Genomic DNA, 23,358 nt, shown 5'->3' with positions numbered 1-23,358 from the left:
AGTTTGTTTCTCAATTAAGTATATCTTTATAGTAAAAAAAACTAGGCTGAAATAACAATTTCCTATAAAAACATGTTCAGCGATTGTTTAAGTTTCGTGACTGAACAGTCTAAATACATAATATACCATTTATCCTAAGTTCTTAGTTTTTAACCCTAAAGTTAGTTTACCTATCCTCAAGTTAGTTTACTATTTACGCTTTTCATAGTACAGCAATAGTCGTATAACTTCACTCCTTCTTAGCACACCTACCGGCGCTTGTGAAAAAGCGCACAATGGTTGGATAACGCGATAGCATCAGCATTGTTGTAGACCTATTTCCAGCAGGAAGTTACGTGTGTGCTTCTTGCTCTTTATGGTGATGAGGGAAAGGGTTGGGAAGATATACGGGTGCTCCGTTACGGGAATAAGGTTACCCTTGTACCTTGTACGTCAATACTCAACAAGTGGTATGGGAAGTGGCGAGGGAAGGAGCTAGAGATGTAGAGTGGCTACGTTACCCGTCATGCCCTGTGGTCTCTTCTTCTGCTTCTCTTAACACGACCGGCAAAAGAGACAAGGAAGAGTTACACCTATCAGAGAACAGTATCTCGCTGCTTCGTAGCACAGCGTCAGAGCGATGAGCACAGCGTGGAGCAGTGCGAAGGGTATAGTGAGGCACAGGGGGAATAATTACTCAACGTTACAAGTGCTACAATCCTACTAATCCTACTAATATTATAAATGTGAAAGTTTGTGAGTGAGTGAGTGAGTGAGTATGTTTGTTACTTCTTCACGCTGAAACGGTTGGACGGATTTGGATCAAATTTGGCAAAAAGTTAGTTTATAACCTGGATTAATACATAGAATACTTTTTATCCCGATACTCCCACGGGATAGGGATTAACCCCCTTATTCATAAAACAACAAGCTATGCTACTTTCTCAACAAATTTGGTGACAGATAGGACAAACCCTAATAAAACATAGTTTGATTGTTTTATGAATAAGGGTAAATCTCTAAAAACAACGCTAGGTTAGAGTCATGAAGTTTGGTATTAGGTAGCTGAACATCTGAATAAAACATAGGCTACTATTTATCCCGATTTATTTACCGTCAATGAAAACTACGATGTAATTTTAGGGAATTCCCACGAGAATTTAATAAATTCCCGGAATTTCAATTCAACTGCTGTATCTAATGACTTATGCGTGCGAAGCCGCGGGTAAACGCTAGTTATACATAATTGTCACATTTTTGTATGACCCACGATTTGTGGCACTTGTAGTTTTTGTGGTACAGGAGCAGAGCTTGCCAGATCGACTGCTTACTCGAAGACAGCAACACCAGTCTAGAGTAACCTAAACGTCTCTCATAGGCAGTGTTGTCACATACAATTTTGGAAAAACGGTAAATCAGGATACAAAAATTAGTAGAAATTGGTAGAATTTGAAATGGAAAATAGGTAGATCTACCAACTCAAGGTCATTTTAATGATTAAAATGCGTATAAAATGTTTTATATTATTTATTCGTGATGTTTAGTTTATCCATATTCTTATTAAATAATCTCAAATGTTCAGTTAGGATCTCCACTTGACTAACGTGTTCCGTTTTAAGTGCTGAAATTACAAGATAGGCTAAATTCGATGGTAAGTAAGTAAATTTTATTACACTCGTGGAAAATTGTTTACAATTGTAGATTGGTAAAGGTAGAACGGAGGCGAAATAGGTAGATCTACCAAAAAGTTAGTAGATGTGACAACACTGCTCATGGGACTCTATTCTACAAATAAGGATTAATTTTCTTTAAAAGAGGTCACCTTCTTGTGCTTAAAGGAGTGAGTTCGACGGTGATGTTGGCCCATTCGACTAGGTTTAAGTAGATAAAAATATTCCACTTTAGATCTTCGATCAATTCCGTTGTCTTCACTTATGTATTTACATTATAATTATTTTTTATTTTAATTTTTTTAGTGATGAAAAAATACGAATATGATTGCGAGTTTTGTGTTTTTACATTTATGTAAAAAAACATATCACGAGAGACATTAAGTTATTAATTAAAGAAGAAACAATCACATGACCTTTTTGCAAAATGGAAACAAATAAAACCAAATATACTTTGGAAGATCTTTAATCAATACATTGTAATGACTCAAAACAAATTACAACACATATGATTATAAAGTACAATATATTAACAACCATTGTCTATCGCTACCCTCCCACAAATAAGTAACTAGTATATATCTTATGTCAATTCAGTTTGGCTTGGCCTAAGTACTCTACTAATAAATATTTACATGCTAGACCATTTCCTATGAGTAACAAATTCTACCCTAAATTTCTATGGATTACTGATATTGAAGTTTCTTAAGTAGGTACCGTATTTGTCTTACCACGTAATTGATGCTTGACTAGAAAATGGAAATTGTTTCCGGTAAAATTAGAGATAGATTATAAGTTGTAACATTACGTCATGTAACACAGATTCGTGTCAACATAGACGTTTTACGTCGGTATCATCAGAAAAATCAACCATTTTTTAGTCAAACTTCTAAATTTTTTCTACATAAGAATATGAATAACATCTAGAAAAAGGTAGAAAGCTTCGGATAGATCAAAAAGTCACCAGCTAGTTTTAACATTAAATTTTTGGTCTTGCAAAGTGTAAAAGTTGAAAATGGATAATTTGTGATTTCCTATCGAAAGTTTTATCAATTCTATACCTTTAAGACGCAGCTATATGTTAGAGCGAGATACAATGAAGATATTTCTCACTCAAACGTATACTGGGACTGAAAATACACTGAAAGGTGATAAAATTGATTTAAGTGTACAATACAAACACGAAGCGTCGCATATTATTAACTATCTAAGGATACGATTAACGAACATACCAAGGTTTTGGTCATGCTTAGGTCCGTATTTTTAGTCTTCATTTTTGAACTCTAGCCCGTGAAATTAAAAGCAATTTTACATTATTAAGACGATTAGATAAGACGGTTTTTTTTTTCAATAAAACTAGAAAATTAGTTGTTAAATATAGCTAGGCAAGACAAGCAAAGCCAAATGAGGATAGCAACTAAATTATTTTTGAATTATCTAAATTCGTTTCGTGGACGTAATACATCTCATAGCGTTATGAACTTATGATATTACAAAATAAAATACTTCCAGTAGGGATATTTCTCTAGATGACAACATCTTATGACCTCTTACATGCAGCTATCACCATCGCAAAATTCATCAAATATAAATTACCATAAAAGAGCACAAACAATAATGAATGAAACAACTTGCGAACTGCAAATTTCCCGATTTATAAAAGGAGTAAATAGATAGAAGCTCAAAATGTTTTAAACACTGTACAATATATCTTAATAATTATCACATTATCTAGTCCCCTACTAACTGGATTTCGCTAAAGTCTACACATCACATTGACTATAATAAATATCTAATTACCCGATTTTGTTTATTATTCTAATTTATTAGGACCTAAATAAATGGAAGTTGATATAATAAACTTACTTATAATTTGAGAATAACTTAAATCAACACGTTTAAACAATTTAAATATATTCGTGTATAATAATTGTGGAATAAGTACAACAATAACAATATAGCTCTTGGGAATGTCGTGTATGTATTGCAATGTCGCCTCAAGTTTTATCGTTGCCGTTGTATTTACATCATATCGATGGTAATGTAAAAGAAAACAATTTGTACCATTACACTATATGTACGAGTAAGTACAGATAAACTACTTGTATGAGTGTGCCACGTACTGATATGGTACTGGACGTATACCTGGTTGTACTGTGATTCAGTCGAGTTTTACAAACATAATAGCTTTTGCCCGCGACTTTGTCTGCGATGAGTTCGTTTATCGCTATCCCGCGGGAACATTATGCAATTTTCTGGGATAAAAACTATGCTATATCCTTCCCAGAGTTTGAAAGTATCTCCATACCATATTTCGGCCATTCTCATTTTACTATGCATCTACCGCTTTTATCCTGCACTAGCGACAAGGTATTTAGACTTGAGTGCACGCACAGATAATGTAAATGGCAGCCATCATTTTTCTAGATGTGCACTCAGTCTGTGCTGCGACGCTTTTGGATGAAAAAAGAGGTACGGTAATTAGACAGATGCACAATAAAATGAGAATGACCGATTGCATCTAAAGCTGTTCAGCGGTTTAAGTCCGAAGAGGTAACAGATAGACAAACAGCGTTACTTTCGCATTTATAATATTAGTAAAGGATAACGTATAAATCTAGAGGGAACTGATCAGTGGCCACTCCATCCACCTGACTCTCCATCTGACTTCTTTATTAATACAAAATTAAATTTAAATACGAAACACGCAATAATCTAGTTTCGCTTCATAACTAAACTTTGTAAGCCTATTTTGTTTCAAGTTTGTTGTGTTTTCAGGTTTAAACTTATAAAATAAACTACTTACGTTGTGAATGAGTGAATCGCACGCAAAAATAAATAAGTAAAATTTAATTAGCATTATATTTGTTCAATTTGGCACGAGCAGCAGTTAACATTTCATCTAGATGGTGTTTTAATTGCTTTTAAACCAATCAATCATGTTGCACTGTGTCCAAAACACTCGCTACGCTAAGTCCAAATAACGTTCCGTCTTTTTACGGAAACCATGATTGCTTTTTTTTCTTTTGACAACTCATAATGCCGATGCTGAACTATATTATTTGGGCACTTTTTTTTCTTTGTTCCAAAACCGGTACTTTCAACTTTAGGTACCTATATTATGTGACTAAAGTTGCAAAGTGACTAACTACGACATTGGTTTATTTTGACCGTGAACAAAAGAAGTCAAAGTTGTGGTTTACTCATTAAAAACATTTTGAAAAATACTAGCAAGTTTAAAGAAATTAATTTCGATACATATTTACTACGAGTATGTTCTTGTATTTTGGAAAGGAACTGAAGCCTTTAAAATTTTTTGCTATCTATTATTTTTCGAATTGTTTTGGCTTGTACACTTAATCATCTTTTTCTTAATCATCTTATTTAATTTTATTCAGTTGTAAGTTCGCTATTTAAGTATTCAACTTTAATTTATTCATTACAATGATAATCCATTGCATCATGGAAACAAACAGTCATGGTCAATAGGTGCAAACTGGAATTTGCTTCATAAATTGATATTGGCCAAGTAAAAGAAAATCGCCGGCCACACCGCATAATGACTTGTTTTATTTTCAAAACTCCGTTTGACCTCTTTCGGTCAAAGCAGCGTAAGTAAATTACGAAACGGTTACATAAATGAGATGATATATGCTTTTTTTTTCTAAAAAGGCGGTTACTAGTTACGCATGCGCGGGCACGATAGTTTATTTTGCGTGTCAGAGGTTACGTACCGTAATACATTGCGTGTAGGTATGGGGTTGTAACTACTCAAGTCAGGCTTCCAACTAATCAAGCGTGTTTGACGTCTTATTCAATTTATTTTAAAAGTACAGTCCATGTATTTATACCTACACAGTAGGTAGGTAGTTCCAATAATGGTAGAAGAACCCACAATCATAAGCTATTTAAATAGCCGCTTTATAGACAACTGTATCATACACCTTCTTAAATTTTGGCCTCTATATTTTGCACTGAAACTTTGACCTTCCCAATGCTTTCTTCCGGTTTCTCATCGTTTTGACAGCATCAGCTTCTTGCTAGGAATTGTCTGGACTGTTCTTGTTCAGCCCCGGCTAATTTTGTTTTCGAAATGACGATTACGTAATATGAATTGTATCAGATCCACAGACATCTAGAATGTAATCTATATCTGTGATCAGATCCATCAAAAGGGACATCTCAGGCTTCTGTTATGTTTAGCATCAGATCAGATACAGTCACTTAAAATTTCTCAATTCACACGCTTCCGTTTAATTATCAGAACTGGATCATATTTTAGGTCAGCTGCAACTGCACCTTTTACAATTTCGCCATTTAAGTTGTGATAGAAGTTTTGCAATGCGCTGCAATATTTGCATCTCATGCGCTGTGCATTGCTCGATCTACGTCGATGGTCTGACCAATGTCGATGTGATAAAGGGGATCATTATTTGTAATAGTGGGATATACCCCCCCATGAATACTCGTATGTATAGGTAGTTACTTATTACCTTTTTTAGTTGCCTCTTGCACTACTTACATCTGTTTATTAATTGTTGTATGTATTGGTCGTCTTTTTGAACTGTCGAGTTTTGCGTTTTGGAAAAACCTGTGGTTTTTCGCAAAATAAACTAAAAAAAAATAAGCAAAATGTTTTATTTCCAAAAAGGTAAGTATGAAAAAAAGGTTTGATATTAACATCGATAGTTAACAGCATATATCGTTCCGGCTAGCGAAAGATCAATAACCATTCAATTAATTATGCGGGTACTGTGTCATTAAGTCAGTGTTTACGTATGGTTAACCACTAGTTAACGTGATCAACTTTTTTAACTCCACCCAAAATGAACTAACTAGTAGGTAATAACCTCGTTTAAAATAATTAAAACACTTAAACATATTGGAGCTGTCGCAGTCTTATTTTACGTAATTATCGAAATAAACTACAGATTTCGACTATTTCGACTAGATTGGCATCCGCGCGATAATGTTAACGATATGACTAGACTTGAGTAGGCCTCGTTTATACTTTAGTTGGGTTACTAGCAAGAAGAAACTTAAGTCACTCGCAAATTTAAACTTAAAACTAATGAGATCGCCACCTGTCAACTACATTGAACTGTTACATGCAGTGTCATTCTCAATGGTAAAAAAACTAAAATTTGTTAAAATCAATATAACAAGGTAGGTTACATGATATAAGAGAGTCAGTTGCTATAAGTAATATTATCCTAAAAACGAATGAGCATCTTAAGTTTAATACTCGTAGGAAGCTACTTGCTGCTAGGTTATCTCGGGTAAAAAAAACTATATATCGATAGTTTAAAAAACTATAAACATTTCAACAACACGTATCGTAATGAAGTTTAAAAAATTGTCCTTGCTCTTATAATAACAACTTATACTAAATAGTAATGTATCGAAATCCTATTAATAAGTTTGTCATCTAAAACGAAAATATTTTTTTAAATAAATCTATTTCAAATCCAATCCCCTTATTCATAAACGTTTGTCATTGCCTTGCCTTTATCTACCACTCAGATACTTTTTTTTAGACACAAGCAAAGCATATCTACATTTTGATACAACATGCATATATATTATTTAAAAGCTTTTATTTAACTTTACTTCGTAGGTATATTTGTTTGTTTGTCTTAAAATCTTGTAAGTTCATTTTGATCTACTTCCAGTGGTCGGATTGACTTGTTATTGGGTTACATATGTAGATTGGATCACAATGCGAGTACAGTCAAGCTTGTACTATTTTTTTAACATAAACATGAATATGGGGGCTAGATCGGATCATTATTTAAATGAGTTTCCAGGAAAACATATACACCTAGCAGCAGCTGGCTCTAACTCGGAATTATTAAAACTACACATCTAAATATTTCGGTTTTGAGCACTACGGAGACAATTTCCACGAGCTACAGCTAGACTTTCGGTATCATACAAGAACATGCCGTGCGCTTAATGTTCTTGCATCACAAAATAAGGATAGAAAAGTCAAAAAGAAAATTCCTCAAATTCTGGAGTTAACATACATTTCGTTCGTTAAATATTGTGAGAAAACCTGGATTTACTTGCAAAGCAATTAATTCCTAGGCTCTCTCTCTCTGACGGGAGGCCTGGCCCTGGCAGTGAGATTTATATAATGTTGGTGACAATGCTGAATTTAATTTTCAAAAACAGCGGTTAAATAGGTGTACCGCACCAATATTGTGGGTACTAAATAAAAACGGAACTGAAAATTGTAAATTCCATTAGAATTTTCTCAGTTTAGTTACAACTTCAGTTTGGCATATAGGTATTTTTAATTACGGCTCTCGCTTACTAAACTGTAGTTGCCTTGTACAAGTTGTCACCGTAGCCCTCTTGTCCTGCTTACAGCTTAACCAGCCCGCCGGAGCCGACCCTGAGTCAGGCATCAGGTCACGCGCGGCCCAGCATGGCGGCGACGTCGCCGGCCGACTGGCTGTGCAGAAGCGCGCTGCGGCCCGGGCGCGGCGGCGCCAGCCGGGGCAGCGCCAGCACCCCGCTCGGGGTCGAGCCCAGGGGACAGCCCGTCACGAACTCGTGCCGGGAGGCTTCGTTCGGCGTGATGCGCCGCTTTGGATCCCATCTGGAATGAAAGGGAATTTTTAATCCGTTGAATTCTTTATTCCACTCAATAATAAAATAACAATAAGTAAGTAATGGAAATCTCTTGAAGAATGCATGTTCATTACTTTGTCCGTATCATAAAACATTTATAATAATATTAATATCTTGACAAGTTACAAAGTAGTAGTAGTAGTAGTAGTAGTAGTAGCTAAATTACTGGCACTTGAGGTATCCCATCTTAGGCCTCTAGGTTGGCAACGCATATCTGCATTACCCCTGGTGTTGTAGATGTTTATGGACGGTGGTGATCTCTTACCATCAGGAGACCACATACTCGTTTGCCATCCAGTCTAATAAAAAAAAACGACACTTGATAGAACCCTGTTGCGTCAGCATTTGTCGCACTTGTCAAAAAAAACTTGATAAAGGCAGCAGAGGTTCCGTGCGACATGGTTCTACTGAGAGACGTACGAACTTATCAAGGTAGGTATAGAGTAGATCCACGAAACGTCGACGACCAAATGTTCGAGTCAAGTGAACCGTTTAGGGTACCATTATTCTATTCCATAACGATATATAGCAAACAAGTACCAAATCTTAAAACAACCTATCCATTCAAATACTTTCAAAAGAGTCCTTATTCAGTTAAAGGCCTTGAGCCATCATCCAAATGCGAGAGAACAAAATGGACTCTTCAAAATGTATTTAGTACCTATTGACAAACGTCCAGAGCGCGGTTGCATCTCGTTGCAACACACGACCGCAACAGAAACCGATGTATAATGGAGTCCGCTCGATAACATGACCATTGGATTGCAATTTAGAGAAGGGCTATGCTCTCGTAACCGAACGTTTTAAGTAGCAGCAGATGTTTCACTACTTAGTCTGAATCGACGGTTGAAAGGAAATTTACCAAGCGACATAATGTGTTGTAAAGGAAAAAGGATGGAATGATGTGCCGTTTAGCTCAAAAGGAAAGTAGGAATCACTTTTACTAGGGTCACTTCATTATCCGTCAATCAAAATCATTTTTGTCTTAAAGAAAAATCATAAAATACAACCTTTCAAAGCGTGCTATATTATAGGGTAGGCCTTCCCGTTGACATGATGGAAGGCCCCGGCGCAAAAAATAGGAAAAAGTCTGAAAATTAGTGAACCGCAATAATATTCTATGTATTTAAGAACTAATTCATGAAAAAATGAACATTATTCTTGGCTATCAAAAACAACTCGACACGAATTTAAGCTTCTCAAATTATACATAAGTTCTGTATTGCTGTTCTCCTTCGCGAGATACGGGTCTAGCAGGTGTGCAAGTAAAAAATACTGAGTTAACACAACCAATTATCGCATCGACAAACAAAAACACACAGTCGAACTATTAACGCAACTTATAAACATTTCAACATGTAGGTAAGTAAAGAATAATAAAATTTATTTTTCTGTATAGAATTATTAATTAAAAGGAAAAGGTACCTACTCTAAGACATTGTGCCTGACTGAACAAACCCGGAGGGCGTGTCGCACCTCCAAACAAAATGCTTCGTACATACAAGTAAGAAAAATCTACTCAGTTAGATATTATTTTTTTGGTACTTACTTACATTTTTATTCGAAAAGAAAATATACTGAAAAATTATATCAATTGAATAGAACTCCCTTAAAAACTTTAGATGATTCGTCGTTAATGTTTTCACTAGAACATACTAACGTTACTTAGTCGTTTCTATTAAGTTCTATTAGTTAATCGGATAAAGCCATAAAAATAGTCAATTATCATTGAGCAGAGCAGTGAGTTGAGATCAGTATTCGCGACGCAAACATAATGTTATAGTTTTTGCTCCGGTTGTATTGGGTTTTAGCAGGGCTGGGCTGGCTGCACATACGAGTATGTTCAATAGTTTGAAGGTTTAACATGCTCTTGGTGACAGGTGGTTTTTGCACTATAGACTACGAGTGATGACTAGAAGTTTTATTAACTTAATCTATGCGTTAATCAGTTCTAGTGGCCATTTGTGGTCTTCCTAATCAATTCTACTTGCACTTGTAATTTGTAGGTGAGTCAACAAAATGCTTATACTGTGAAAATTTTAAGATTGTAGCTCGAACTGTTTGGCTGTAAAACTTGTGAGACAGACGACGGACAAACAGACACGTAAGAATAGGGCGCCGTTTGAACCCTTTGAGTACAGAATTCTAAAAAAAAATTTTGGTCGACGATAGCTATATAGGTAATTATTAAATTTGGTGCTGGTAAGCTTGTCCCAACCTAAAAAAAAGTTATATACCGTTTACCTAATTTCAGTGACAATTTAAAGTGAACTGATAAATGATAGTTTAAAGTGACAATGACAGTTTTAAAGTGAAATGATGAATGATATACTTACCACAGATAATTATGGATTATAGGAATCTAAAAAAAGCGGCCAAGTGCGAGTCGGACTCGTCCATGAAGGGTTCCGTAGCAGCAAGTAACATAATATAAAAGTTTCCTTTACTTTACAATTTATGACGTATTAAAAAAACTACTTACTAGATCTCGTTCAAACCAATTTTCGGTGGAAGTTTTCATGGTAATGTACATGATATTTTTTTAGTTTTATCATTCTCTTATTTTAGAAGTTACAAGGGGGGAGGGCACACATTTTACCACTTTGGAAGTGTCTCTCGCGCAAACTATTCAGTTTAGAAAAAAATGATATTAGAAACCTCAATATCATTTTAAAGACCTATCCATAAATACCCCACACGTATGGGTTTGATTTGATGAAATAAAAAAAATTGAGTTTCAGTTCTAAGTATGGGGAACCCCCAAAATTTATTGTTTTTTTTTCTATTTTTGTGTGAAAATCTTAATGCGGTTCACAGAATACATCTACTTACCATTTTACAACAGTATAGTTCTTATAGTTTCGGAAAAAGTGGCTGTGACATACGGACGGACAGACAGACAGACAAGACGAATCCATAAGGGTTCCGTTTTTTACCATTTGGCTACGGAACCCTAAAAATGCTTAATATTTACGTAATATTTGTAATAATGCATGGGAACATAGTGTTCTGCGCAAAATTTGATAATGATCCAGCTACCTAATTGCGTATTCATAATTTAATTTTAATTTTATTTATTGGACTTCTAACTAATTGTTTTTGATTGTTTTTATGTAACGTCTGGAATAAATATACCATTTCATTTCATTTAATAGCATAAGCCACCTGATTGCACATCGCCCAGATTTCTGGACCACCGGCCGTGTCTACGGCTTCATATCGCATCACTAAGCCGACAGGCCACCGGGCATTCACTAGCACCAGATTCGGTCCAAGGCGACACACTGTCACTTTGGACCCTTACCGTCGTTACGGTTTATCACCTTTTAAATCAATTATTACTAACACAGACACGAGTAAAGCTATTAAAGCGCTTAACTTTACAATCAACCTCGTTTGGGCAAATGTGGAGTTATTTCATATCTTCTATCTTCTCTATATAATAAAAATGAATCGTAAAATGTGTTGCTAAGCGCAAAACTCGGGAACCACTGGTCACATTTCGCTAACTCTTTTTTTGTTGTGTTCGTTACTTTCTGGAGAAGGTTTTTATAGAAGAAAATACAGAAAAAATACAAGGGGGCGAAGCCGCGGGCAACAGCTAGTTGTTAATATATATGTAAAGCGATCAAATTTCAAGTTGATGCCATTAAACATTGAAGAGAAAAAACTACCAGATTAATGTATTGTCACCGGATTTACCCACATAAATATGTCAAATTCCAGCTTAATCGGACACCAGAGAGCAGGGAAAAAAAACGCTAATTTAGAAACCACGAGTTACAAACAAACAAGAGGTAAAAAAAAGTAAACATCCTGGGAGCGGTGTAATATAAATAGGTAATATTATTATGTGATAATACCTCTATTATAGTGAAACCGCCTGTAAATCATTCATAACATAATGCACATCAGCATACATTCAACAGAGTTTATGTTTATTGAACGATCGTGCCACCGTCATTCGAGTTAAGTAAGCGTATTGTTGATGTATCGACTTCTATTCTCATTCTAATGCATTTCCGATTATCACGGAAGCATTTACAACATTGGCATTATAATGCATAAAGTAGGTACCTGCTTTACAAACTTTTTCAGGAATCTAGGTTATATTTTGTACTATTTTGTTTTGCCCGTATTTGTAGCGCTGGATTAAAATAGAAAAAGAAAGTGTTAAATGTGTTACAACTTTAGAGTTAAGTACAAAGACTTGGTAAATCTTTTTCTTTATCGTACCTACCCTTTTCTCATAATTTCGGTCGGATCTCTCACGGCATTTGGACAGTTTAGCCAGGGTTCTGAGGCTGGGTCGAGCTGAACAGTTGTCAATACAAACAAGCTAAAAAAAAGACGCTTTTCACACAGGAGTTTAAACGACGTGATAAGTGGAGATAACATTCGAAAGTGTGACTTTTCAGACTTTCAGAGATTATTGATTTTAACACCGTAGTTAGATATAGTATCAACAAAGCATTTATTGTTTATACTTGAATAAAATGTGGAAAGTTGTGTTTATTTATACACTTACATGACACCAGAATGTAATTAAAACTTAACTCGTACAAAAAAACTTAAACTAAACTAAGTTAGGTATATGTAATGAAGTCCCCTTAAGTAAGGTTCCGGAGATGCTGGCAGCATTCCCTTCCAGTACCACTACCATGAGTTTACAGTGACCGTACTCGATAGCGACGGCGTAAATTATTTGTAGAGGCGCTGTACAATTCTCCATACAAATAATTTACGCCGTCGCTATCGAGTACGGTCACTGTAAACTCATGGTAGTGGTACTGAACAGCTAAGCTGAATAAAGGCTGTTCGATCTGGTTAATACGATCCGTATTTCTAACAAAAAACTGAACAAGTGCCCAAGTTAAACAATGTATTTTTTTAATTCAAAAGTTCAGGGTCATTCTAAGAAGTATTAGTATAATTTTAAAATTAATAAGCTCTATTTATGTACATTTATTACACCATTTTATAACTAAACAGTAATCTGAATCGCAAATGCGCAGGTACTCGCTCCACGCTTTACAATTACTCGCACAGTGTATCATTATGCATCATTCATAGTTAATTTGGCTGAGTTAGAGCACAAATGTTAGTTAAAAGCAGTTTATTTGTGTACACGTATCATTTACAACGAACAAGCTTTACATATTCAGCGTAATAACCGACTCTGTATGCTAAATGAGTATTTACACGCATACATTATTTATATGATCTCAATTTTGATGTAAAACATCTTTCTTTCTGGTGAAGAGACGAGTTGTATGTTATACTATGGGGATTTATTTTTATTTGTGATCAATATTAAAATACGTTAAAATAAATAGCAGAATAAATGCCAATAATAAACAGATTTTTGTATTTACCTTTCAAAGTGTCTATTTTATTTTTATTTATAGGAAGCAGCTTCTTAAAATACTGATGGAATAATAATATTACCTACTCGAGATTAATGTTCTATTACTTGAGAGGAAAGACAACTGCTAACATTATTTTGCCATTGACCCAAATACGGTTTTTTTTTCTTTAAGGGCACGTTTCACCACTCATTCATTTCGTGACCATAACGAGTATTTCTTTTTTCTTCATGTTATGTCACGAAGAATTGTTCTTCCTTAATTTCCTTTAATTTCATTGATAAATTCTATGTAAAATATAAATGTGATGCCATCTCTGTTTATTCGGACAAAACAAACAATCGTTGCGAAACAGGGGTCATATTCATATGCCCTAGATCTGCATCCGCATTATCTAAATTACATTTATGACTATAACATGTTACGTCAGCTCCAACGACCAATCCTGGCTTGACCAACACAGCTTGAGTGCCATTGAGTCACTCAATACTTGACTCATCCCAAATTCGAGACTGTGTGTACTTACTGTAGAAATTGCGTTCTAATTCACACGCGCCGATTATGAAGGTACTTTACAGTTAAAACTCTATCTCGATAATATTTCATTTTCCTCAACAATACAGCGGAAACTTTGGACGTGCCACTATGATGCAATTTGGAAAATTCTTCTAGCCCGCTTGTGCCCTTAAAATACCGTATAAATATAAAATACTTAATGCCCTTTCTGTCAATCAAAAAAAATGTTGTTTATCAAGTGAAGACGTAGAAGGAAAGCAGTGCCGCCGGCGCAGTTGAACCGCGAATAATTGACAAATACTTGCGCGCGCAGTGAAAGGTTAAACGCTGACGCAACCGGTCATAGACCACAGAATAACATGGCAGAGGGGTAACGCTGTATTAGCTCTAAAGTCTGTTTGCTGACAATTGATAAAAATATATATAAAAATCAGGGGTTTAACTCATTCATTACAAATGCAGCTCGCTGATTATTACCGATAGAAATTATTATTAAGTACCTATAGAAATATTTAGATAATAATTCATAATATCTGTCGATAATAATATCGGTAGTAATAATTTCTATCGGGAATAATGAGCGAGCCGCTTTTGTAATGAGTTAAGAATAATACAAAAAAAACATTTAACCGACACACTCGAAAACCATTCCAGAATCATGGGACAATCATGACAGCCGCGTCCTTTAGCTCGACGAGTCGCACGTTTGACAAAAACTAAATGCCTGGTACCAAAAAACTCATATCGCGCGGTGACAAGCGACGCCCGTCATACAGTTTGCGATTGATAAGCGACAGTCGCTATTCCGAGACGTTATCATAATACTTAACAACTCACGGCGAATAGACTTTAGACCACTTAAACTACATTTTATGTGTAGCTCAAATAAAAAAAATATAACTCTCCTTCGGGCAGCCGAGTAAATAGTTGCATTTGACAGATATTTCGGTATTTCGCGATCTCAGTGTCGTGAAAGTTGTGCCGCGTCTGCGCATTAAAGTTCGCGCGATTGAACATTCGCTTTATGTAACCGCGAAGCGCGGGAGTGCGTGCCGCGATGAGATGTGACCGATTACACGTTTTCACATTCCGAACGACGATTTAGAGTTAAGATCTGTCTTAACACCATGTTTATTATTGTTTGAGGGAGTAGCTAGAGAACTCGAAATCTTTTCGCGACTTCATCGGGCATTTAGTTAATTTTGGTCATAGCCTTGCTGGCTTCAAGTTTTTATGAAAACGTTAAAATTAAGTTACAAGAGTCAAATTTAACAGGCCAATACGTTTTTGCCATTTTGACAATGGGACCTTAATAAACGTAAGAAATGCCCGAGAAAATAAGCATTGAAAATTAACACACATTTTACACAACCAAATATGGTTGGAGTCAAAAACCTATGGAATTCCGCGCTGCTGAAATCATGCGATGCTTAAGCATTAAACTGTTTCTTTAACCGCATCTCTAGACTTCTTGTGTAACTACTATGACTCCCGAGACACTACCACCTAAAGTTATATTTAATAGTATCTTAATCTTAATACTAAATAATAATAATCGCGATAGTTCATTACGAATTTCACTATCTTGATTTTTTGCACAAACGACGATTGTCAGCAAGGCATAGAAAGCATGGTGGATGATGAGGTGAAGGGTACTCCTCACCATCCACCACACTCCCCGCACCGTTGCATCAGTTCCTGTAACTCGGCAGTGCTTCTGGTCAATCTGGAGATCTTGGCGTCTTCAAGAAGTAGTAAAGAAGAAGAAATAAGGCGCCTGTGTCCATACAAATATATTTCACAGGTAAGGTAGTGATGTATGCTTCACTCCCGCTGCTAAATAAAGTCCGTAGGTATTATTTCTTGTCGACACCATAAATGCAAGATTACACATTTCTACGTCCACTAGTTGGAGCTGAGCGTTGACTAGTCAGTCAGTCAAAAAAAAACGAGTACAGTCACCAGCACCAATATCTGACACAACAAGCGTGCATAAATATCTAATACGACTCTATTTCTAGGGCCGGAAGGGCGTGTCAGATATTTTTGCACGCTCCGCTGTGGTAGATATTAATGCTGGTGACTGTACAAATAAGTTATAAATTGGTGTAGTACATTGATGTGAACCTCTGTAAAGCAGCATCTGAATCAATCAATTAAATACATTTTCCTAAAACGTCACGATTTTACAACAGCAATGGTACATAAGTGTATAGCATGGTATACGGTATACCTAGTGCCATCCACGAATACGCATGATTTTGTCAAAATTGGACATTAATAACATTGTAATAAGAACCACGACACGCGTCATCGTGAATGACTCTACCTATAAACGCACTAAGTTCAAAGGTACAGAATCTCAATGTACTTTCACCCTTTAAGTACCCTTTCCCTGACTCAAAACCGGTTTCTGTTTACATGATCGAGAAGGAACTTATTTGTTAAATTGTGTATCGGTCTTTATACGGCCATCTTTCTAAGGAACCATTATATCCATTTATGGATTTGACGACCGCATGGACAAGTGGTTAGAGAACCTGACTACGAAGCTTGAGATCCCAGGTTCGATTCCCAGCCGGGGCAGATATTTGTATGCATAATAGCATATGCATAATGTAGGTATTTATCTATATAGCTTTGCTTAGTTTGGGACTAGGACAATATATTGGTGTCAAGTGTAAAAAAAAAACCTCTACAGACTCTACTAGACAAGTTTTCTAAACAAAATTATCGTGAACACCGACGACTACTTAAGGCTTAATGATTTATTACCTACCTATATGTTGAGCAGAGCTTAAAACTTTGGTTAGGTACAACCCCAACCTATTTAAAACATGAATCATTTAAAACTATTCCCCGATAATTCCACGACTTTGCTCGTCTGCCATAGTTCCTAAAATTTCAAAATTGCGTGCGGTTTTGACAAGCGTTTATGTATTATTAATAAATAATATTTGTCAAAAAATAAAATAGGTACATGGAAAAAAAGCAACGGGTAGCGCGGGGTCGCAAAATATTTCTTCATACTAAAGGGGTCGTGTCATGAAAAAGGTAGAAAAACACTGGATTATAGATTTGCTATTTTACGTAATAGTGTTTGCTGAACATTATTTACTATTTACTATGACACGTATCATCAAATACTACACTTGCACGCATTTCCCGTGTCCACAGTAGGTACACTTAGCAATTCAGTATCATAAGTTAATCGATAGATAGATAGATTTTCTCAAAAATGTCCGTAAAAGTTGACATTATTCTTTACATATCAGAAGGTGAAGTGCATAGTTTATGGTCAGCGAAAAATTAAAAAGTTAAAAAGATTGCAGGCGCGCTAGATCGACAATAATGAATTAGCGCGCCTGCAATCAGTCACAATTTTTTTTTAAAGTTATAAGGCCATGGGAATTTTGGCACAAGTCGTAAACAGCCAAGTCTAATGGCCGGTATCAGATATTTTGTTGGAACTCCGGAGTCCGGACTTTTTCTATTGGGTCTGAAACAGCTTGTGGTGTTTTCGGTGGAAAAATACACCTGCAGTTTATTTTTAATAAAAAAAAGGCGGGAAAGCATAAGAAAAATATTGGAATAAAATTAAATGTTATAATATATTTTGAGAAAAAGTTTATTCTATTTCAGAATTATTCACCATTTTTGAGAAAAGCTTTATATTAGTCTCGGCTGGAATAGCAATTGCTGGCTTCGTATTAGTTAAACGGACTCGCAAGCTCGTCCGTTTAATACTTATACTCAGCCAGCAATTGCCTACTTCCAGGCCACGACAATAATCTACTATTATTTATTATCTATTGAAAAATACATTATAAACACATATCAGGCAATTATAAGAAAATCACAAAAGGATCGTCAAATGTACATAAAAAAATAAAAATAGAATTTACTATGTCAAATTAGAGTAAAGTTGATTAATAATAATAATAATTAAAGTTAAAAACAAGAATATAAATATATGTCAAATTTATGAAATGCTTATATGAATAATCAATAAACAAATAATTAAAATGTCAAGGCAATAAAATTAAATATAAAATTAGAAATTAGTAGATTATGGCAATGGAATAATAAATAATATGTATGATTAATCGCTACGCAAGTCAAAAACAAAATTTTATTGGTACCTAAAAGTGATAACAAGTACAACTAAGTACAAGCTAGAGTAAGAAAATAATGGCTCTCTACATGGCGTGTATACATATTTTTGTAACATTGGCCGTGTCGATATCTTTGCCCTTGACTGTACCTAGTATAATCCTTGTATCGTACAGATAGGTACATTAAAAAGAAAATACACGCTAACTCACCGCCTATTTAGTGGGAGAACTCTCCATTGCGGCATAGGGTGGTAGCTTTAATTTTAATTACCTTAATACACGATAAAGTCACGTATGCGGCTACTGGAAGTGTAGTGACACTGTGTCATTCACTTTCTCTCACGCTCGCAAAGGTCACGCGCAGAACTGCGCCCGCGGCGACAATGTGACATAATGCTGACAGAATTGTTTCCGACTATTGATTGGGTGGATAACTATGAGAACTTCTGTCTGGCGAAATAATAGTAAAGTAAGTAATAGTATCTTCTATATCTATAAAACTGTAATTACACTGAATGATAACCCACAGTCTGAATCATTAGAGCTACTAGACTTTAAACCTTGGCAGACACTCCTTGATGATCCTAGAAGGGAGATCAAGACAGGCTGGTATTTCATGCCGCGGGAATTTAAAAAAAAATGTTAATAAGAAATTTCCCGCAATTTCCGAAAACCACCCTAGAAAGTTCCTCGAAGGCGGTTTTTTTTTAATTGTACGTAGTTTTTTTTATTATTAAGTTGTTTGTGCCAAATTCAGAATGATCATGGTAACGTTTTAGATTATCTTTGCCTTCTCCTTAGTTTCACCTATCTTTGACAGTAATGGATCTTTAATAATAAGGTTAATTGAAGAGATAATTGGTTTCCAGCACGGCATTGTTGTGACAGCCCGGTTCCTCTTCCTCTCGTGACTCTTACAGATAATAACCAATCATCCATAATAACTACAGTGACAATAGTATCGATAAAAGAGCGCTGTAATTGGTAAAAAATGGTTACTTTAGGCAACGAAGAAAATCATTATCTTATCAAAGAGACGCTGTCTCCAATTAAATCGCTTTTCTAGAAAATATTTTTTATATTTAATTCTCTATTTAGTCAGTGATTGTAGATAAAGCAGAGCTCAATATGCCACTTGTAGACTGAATTGGCATATTCCTAGAATGACGATTACATCTAAAATAAATTTATGAATTATGAAAAGATTTCTCATTCGAAAAAAGAATCGGTTTAGTGTTAAGCTCATTTTAATATGTAGAGCTCAACATCAACTTTAAACCAGACTTAACAACGAAATCTAGATTTGTCCATTACTTACCTACATTATTAAAAATTATAATAGCACAAAGAGGAAAAAAAGACTGGATTGTACAAAAGTATTGAACACAAATCAGCTCAAAGTAATTTTTTTTAAAAACTTTCTTTAATACGCGTACAACATATTTTGTCTCAGTACGAGCATGTAGGTACATAATAGAATGTTTGGAAATGTCACACTGTCGTGCACCGTCTGTTGTTAATCAGTTCGCCGTGACGGCATCAACAAAAAGGTGTGAACTTGCCGAGGGAAAGTTTTGTTTTTATTGCCAGATTCATGGTGAATTTACTCAACCATCTTATAAAAACACTAGCGAAATGAAAACTACGTAAAATTTAACTCTAATACCTTGTAAAAGATGAGTAAAACATTAAAATAAAGTTGTCAAAAGCGCAAATGTTATTTTGGTGTCGTATGGCCACTAACCACCGGGATTTTGCTGTCGGTGTAAACGGTTTTCAACGAATTCCGTCTTTGTAACGTAACTTAAAGAACGTGGTTCTTTCTGGGATTTGCAATGAAAGGTGGTAATATGACAATAATCATCATGCTCAAATGCGCGTGTCAACACAGTGTTCCAGTGAGTTATGGGATTTTTTATGGCTGGTCTAAATATGACAGTATGTTTTTGAGTTATAGTTTATTAGCCATAAACTCTTGGTGAAGAAAGGAAAGACAAGAAAGTTGATGGCAATGTTCATAAATTGTGATTTCTGGTTTTCATTTGAGTACAAAAATATAAGTTTAGCCATTGTATTTTTTTCTTTACCTTTACTAGCTAGCACTTAGGTTGAATTGATAGATGCTAAAGCAAAATATTCAGGTTTAGCTTAAATTGAATTTACATAAAAGGCAAAGTAACAGTTTATCAAAATTACGCTTAGATTATATGATTTATAAACTTCAAGTTTTAGTTTTACGATATAGCAAAGACATAGTTATTACGTAGACAAACCAGTAGGTACAACAACAAGTCATACAACCGATAATCAACTATTACAGAGCCATTTCCTGCGTAAACATCTTCTATAATACATTTGGTTTCTATTTTATATAACAAGCCTTTATATACATTAGTAGAAAGTACATTAAACTTGTTTGATAGCTGCGATGAATGTGTCTGGTCCCGTTTGTTCTAAATGTATCTAATATGGTAATTCTAAAACGTCATACTCAATACTTAATGAAGTAACCTGCAGTCGACGAAACTGAATCAAATGCCACGGTGAAACCTTTTTACAATCAATCTCGCTATAATTTCTTTGGCAGACGTATCGAATATCAACGTGACTTTGGCTGTGAAAAGGTTCCACCCTGGTAAGTATAAGTTTGGTTTCTTAATGTCTATAAAAAAGTATCTAAAATCAAATTACTAAGGTAATGTCTTAAACAAACCGCAACAAATTGGTACCATTTTTTTTAAATTCTTATCTTAATTTTTGTCTAAATTTTTATAGTTTTACGAGAGTACGATTAATGGAAACCAATATTTAAACGTTTATATTATAACCTTGTCTTCAGGCACAAGTCACATCACTCATTCTCACGAGCAATATTCAACTGTCAAGTCCGGCAACGAGAACATCCAATACCCCTCCGACATTTTATAACACCAACACCAAATATTCAATCAAAATTCAATCAAATATGTCAATCACAATAAAAGTAAACCAGTAAGTTCACCCTACCATCTAGCACCACTACCATGAGTTTACAGTGACCGTACTCGATAGCGACGGCGTAAATTATTTGTAGAGGCGCTGTACAATTCTCCATACAAATAATTTACTCCGTTACTATCGAGTACAGTCACTGTAAACTCATGGTAGTGGTACATACGTCCGTGATTACCTTCAACGTAAAGCCAAAGTTCATATTACATCACTACCACGTAACTAAGTTCTAAGGTACGTACAAGACGCATACCCGTCCCGTAATATCGGTAACAGCGGGCAATTGATAAAGCTCGTTACATACTATCTGAGATAACCGTGATGGTATACGTTTCAAATATTTGTGTGAATTAGGCTATGGTTTACCGCAGAGGCGTTTAATAGGCATCTCAGTCGAAATAGTATGCGTGGGATTACTTACATTGTGGTCTATATTGTGGTTAGCTTAAATAGCCCTTTGCGATTTGGGAACATGAAATGGTACGCAAATATTTTAATTGGATATACCTGTGTACCGGTACTAGGTTGTCAGGACAGATTAAACAATAATGTAAAGTAAACAAAAGACAAAAGTATCAAAGTGTTAGTTAAAGGTATTTACTATAATTATCATGTTCCTATTTTTAGGCTTCTGTAGGTAACTACCTAAAAAAACAGTATTGTCTGCCTGTAATCACAGGGCGACCGAGCCTCGCTCGAGAAGCATAAGGCGGAGTTTGAGGACAATATAATTTTTTTCTGAATAAAAGACCTAACTTTATTGATATATCGTGACAAAATCTCTAATCTCCGTGAATTTTTTGATGATGGAGTAACATTCGTGATAGTGATTATGACGATAATTATGGTGGTGATGCGACATTAGCGACGGTAATGTGATTATATTCAGGGTTATATTGATGATGGTTTGGGACTAGTGATTGTGATGATGTGGAGAGTCGCTGTACTGCACCTATAAGTTGTAGAGTCATGTCGGATAAACGTACTCAGTAGGTAAGTGTACTCAATCCGTATACCTTTACTTGCCCGAATTTCATAAAATATATAAAACCGTGCTGTTTTCAGATTTATTTTAAATGGCATCTTACAGAATGCAATAGATTAGGTTAGGTTAGTTTAATATCAACTCTTTAGAAAATACTATTTCAGAAATAAATTAACTTTATGGCAAATGAAAATTATGGAAAACGATGCATTATGGCATATGAAATTCGGGCAAACGATAGAGAACCGTACGCAATCACATACATTTCAGTTCGAACTTACCCACTGCATACTTTTACCCCGCATGACTCAAATGATGTTGCTGTGGTTTAAAACCGTGTACTCACTCGAGGCAGCGGTGCAGGAAGTGCAGGAAGGCGGGCTCGTCGGTGCGCACGGCGGCGGCCAGCGTGCGCGAGCCGGGCCGCCGCTTGCGCCCCTTCGAGTTGGTCACCGACCGCGGGGACCCTTTCGAGTCTGGGACATATAGCTCCATGTTAATACTGCGTTAGCGTAATATTTCTCTGTCTCGCCGCTAACTGATTAAGCTGAGTCCCGGCGCACATTCAAGAAAAGAAACGAGAAAAAGGGTACTGACAGACGAACAGACGGACAACAAAGTGATCCTATAAGAGTTCCGTTTTTTCCATTTGAGGTACGTAATCCTAATAATATCATCATCAAATCCCACTAAAATTATAAATTTGAAAGTTTGTAAGTCGAGTTACCTCATCACGTCTAAACCGCTGAACCGATTTAGATGAAATTCGGTATACAGATAGTTTGAGTCCCGGGGAAGGACAAAGAATAGGTTTTTATCCTGGAAAATTGGATAGTTTTTATCCTGGAAAGTTTTTATCCCGCAAAGGCTTGAAATCCGGCCCGCGACCACATGTCACATGTCCCCACAAAGACCAGCGCTCCTCAACCTTCTACTTCGCAGCTAACTTAAAAGTTTAATTTATTTACAATTTGCAATTTCTTTCTTATTCCAATAGTTATTTTGTAATATTGCAAAATAAATTAGTGTTTCAGAAAATACATATCAATATTTTTATTTCAGTAAATAAAATAGCAAGAAATGCAACAACTTGGCCCGCC

General features: G+C 35.5%; 1 protein-coding gene across 2 annotated transcripts in view; it reads right to left on the bottom strand.

Annotated features, from left to right (window-relative positions):
- Positions 1–3,267: 3,267 nt before the first annotated feature.
- The window catches only part of Dyrk2 (Dual-specificity tyrosine phosphorylation-regulated kinase 2), a 76,692-nt gene continuing 56,601 nt past the window's right edge, over positions 3,268–23,358 (bottom strand). For both annotated transcript variants that reach the window (XM_074085232.1, XM_074085231.1), the window contains exons 8-9: positions 22,605–22,734; positions 3,268–8,253 (exon numbers count right to left, since the gene is read on the bottom strand). In XM_074085232.1, coding sequence (XP_073941333.1) covers positions 8,064–8,253; positions 22,605–22,734 — 320 coding nt within the window. In that variant the 3' untranslated portion in view covers positions 3,268–8,063. The remainder of the gene's footprint in view (positions 8,254–22,604; positions 22,735–23,358) is intronic.

The sequence above is a fragment of the Choristoneura fumiferana genome, chromosome 3 (genome assembly GCF_025370935.1).
Source record: "Choristoneura fumiferana chromosome 3, NRCan_CFum_1, whole genome shotgun sequence".
NCBI classification, from domain to species: Eukaryota; Metazoa; Arthropoda; class Insecta; order Lepidoptera; family Tortricidae; genus Choristoneura; species Choristoneura fumiferana.
Note: the sequence above shows the minus strand (reverse complement) of the source record. Positions and strands in the feature narration are given on the sequence as shown.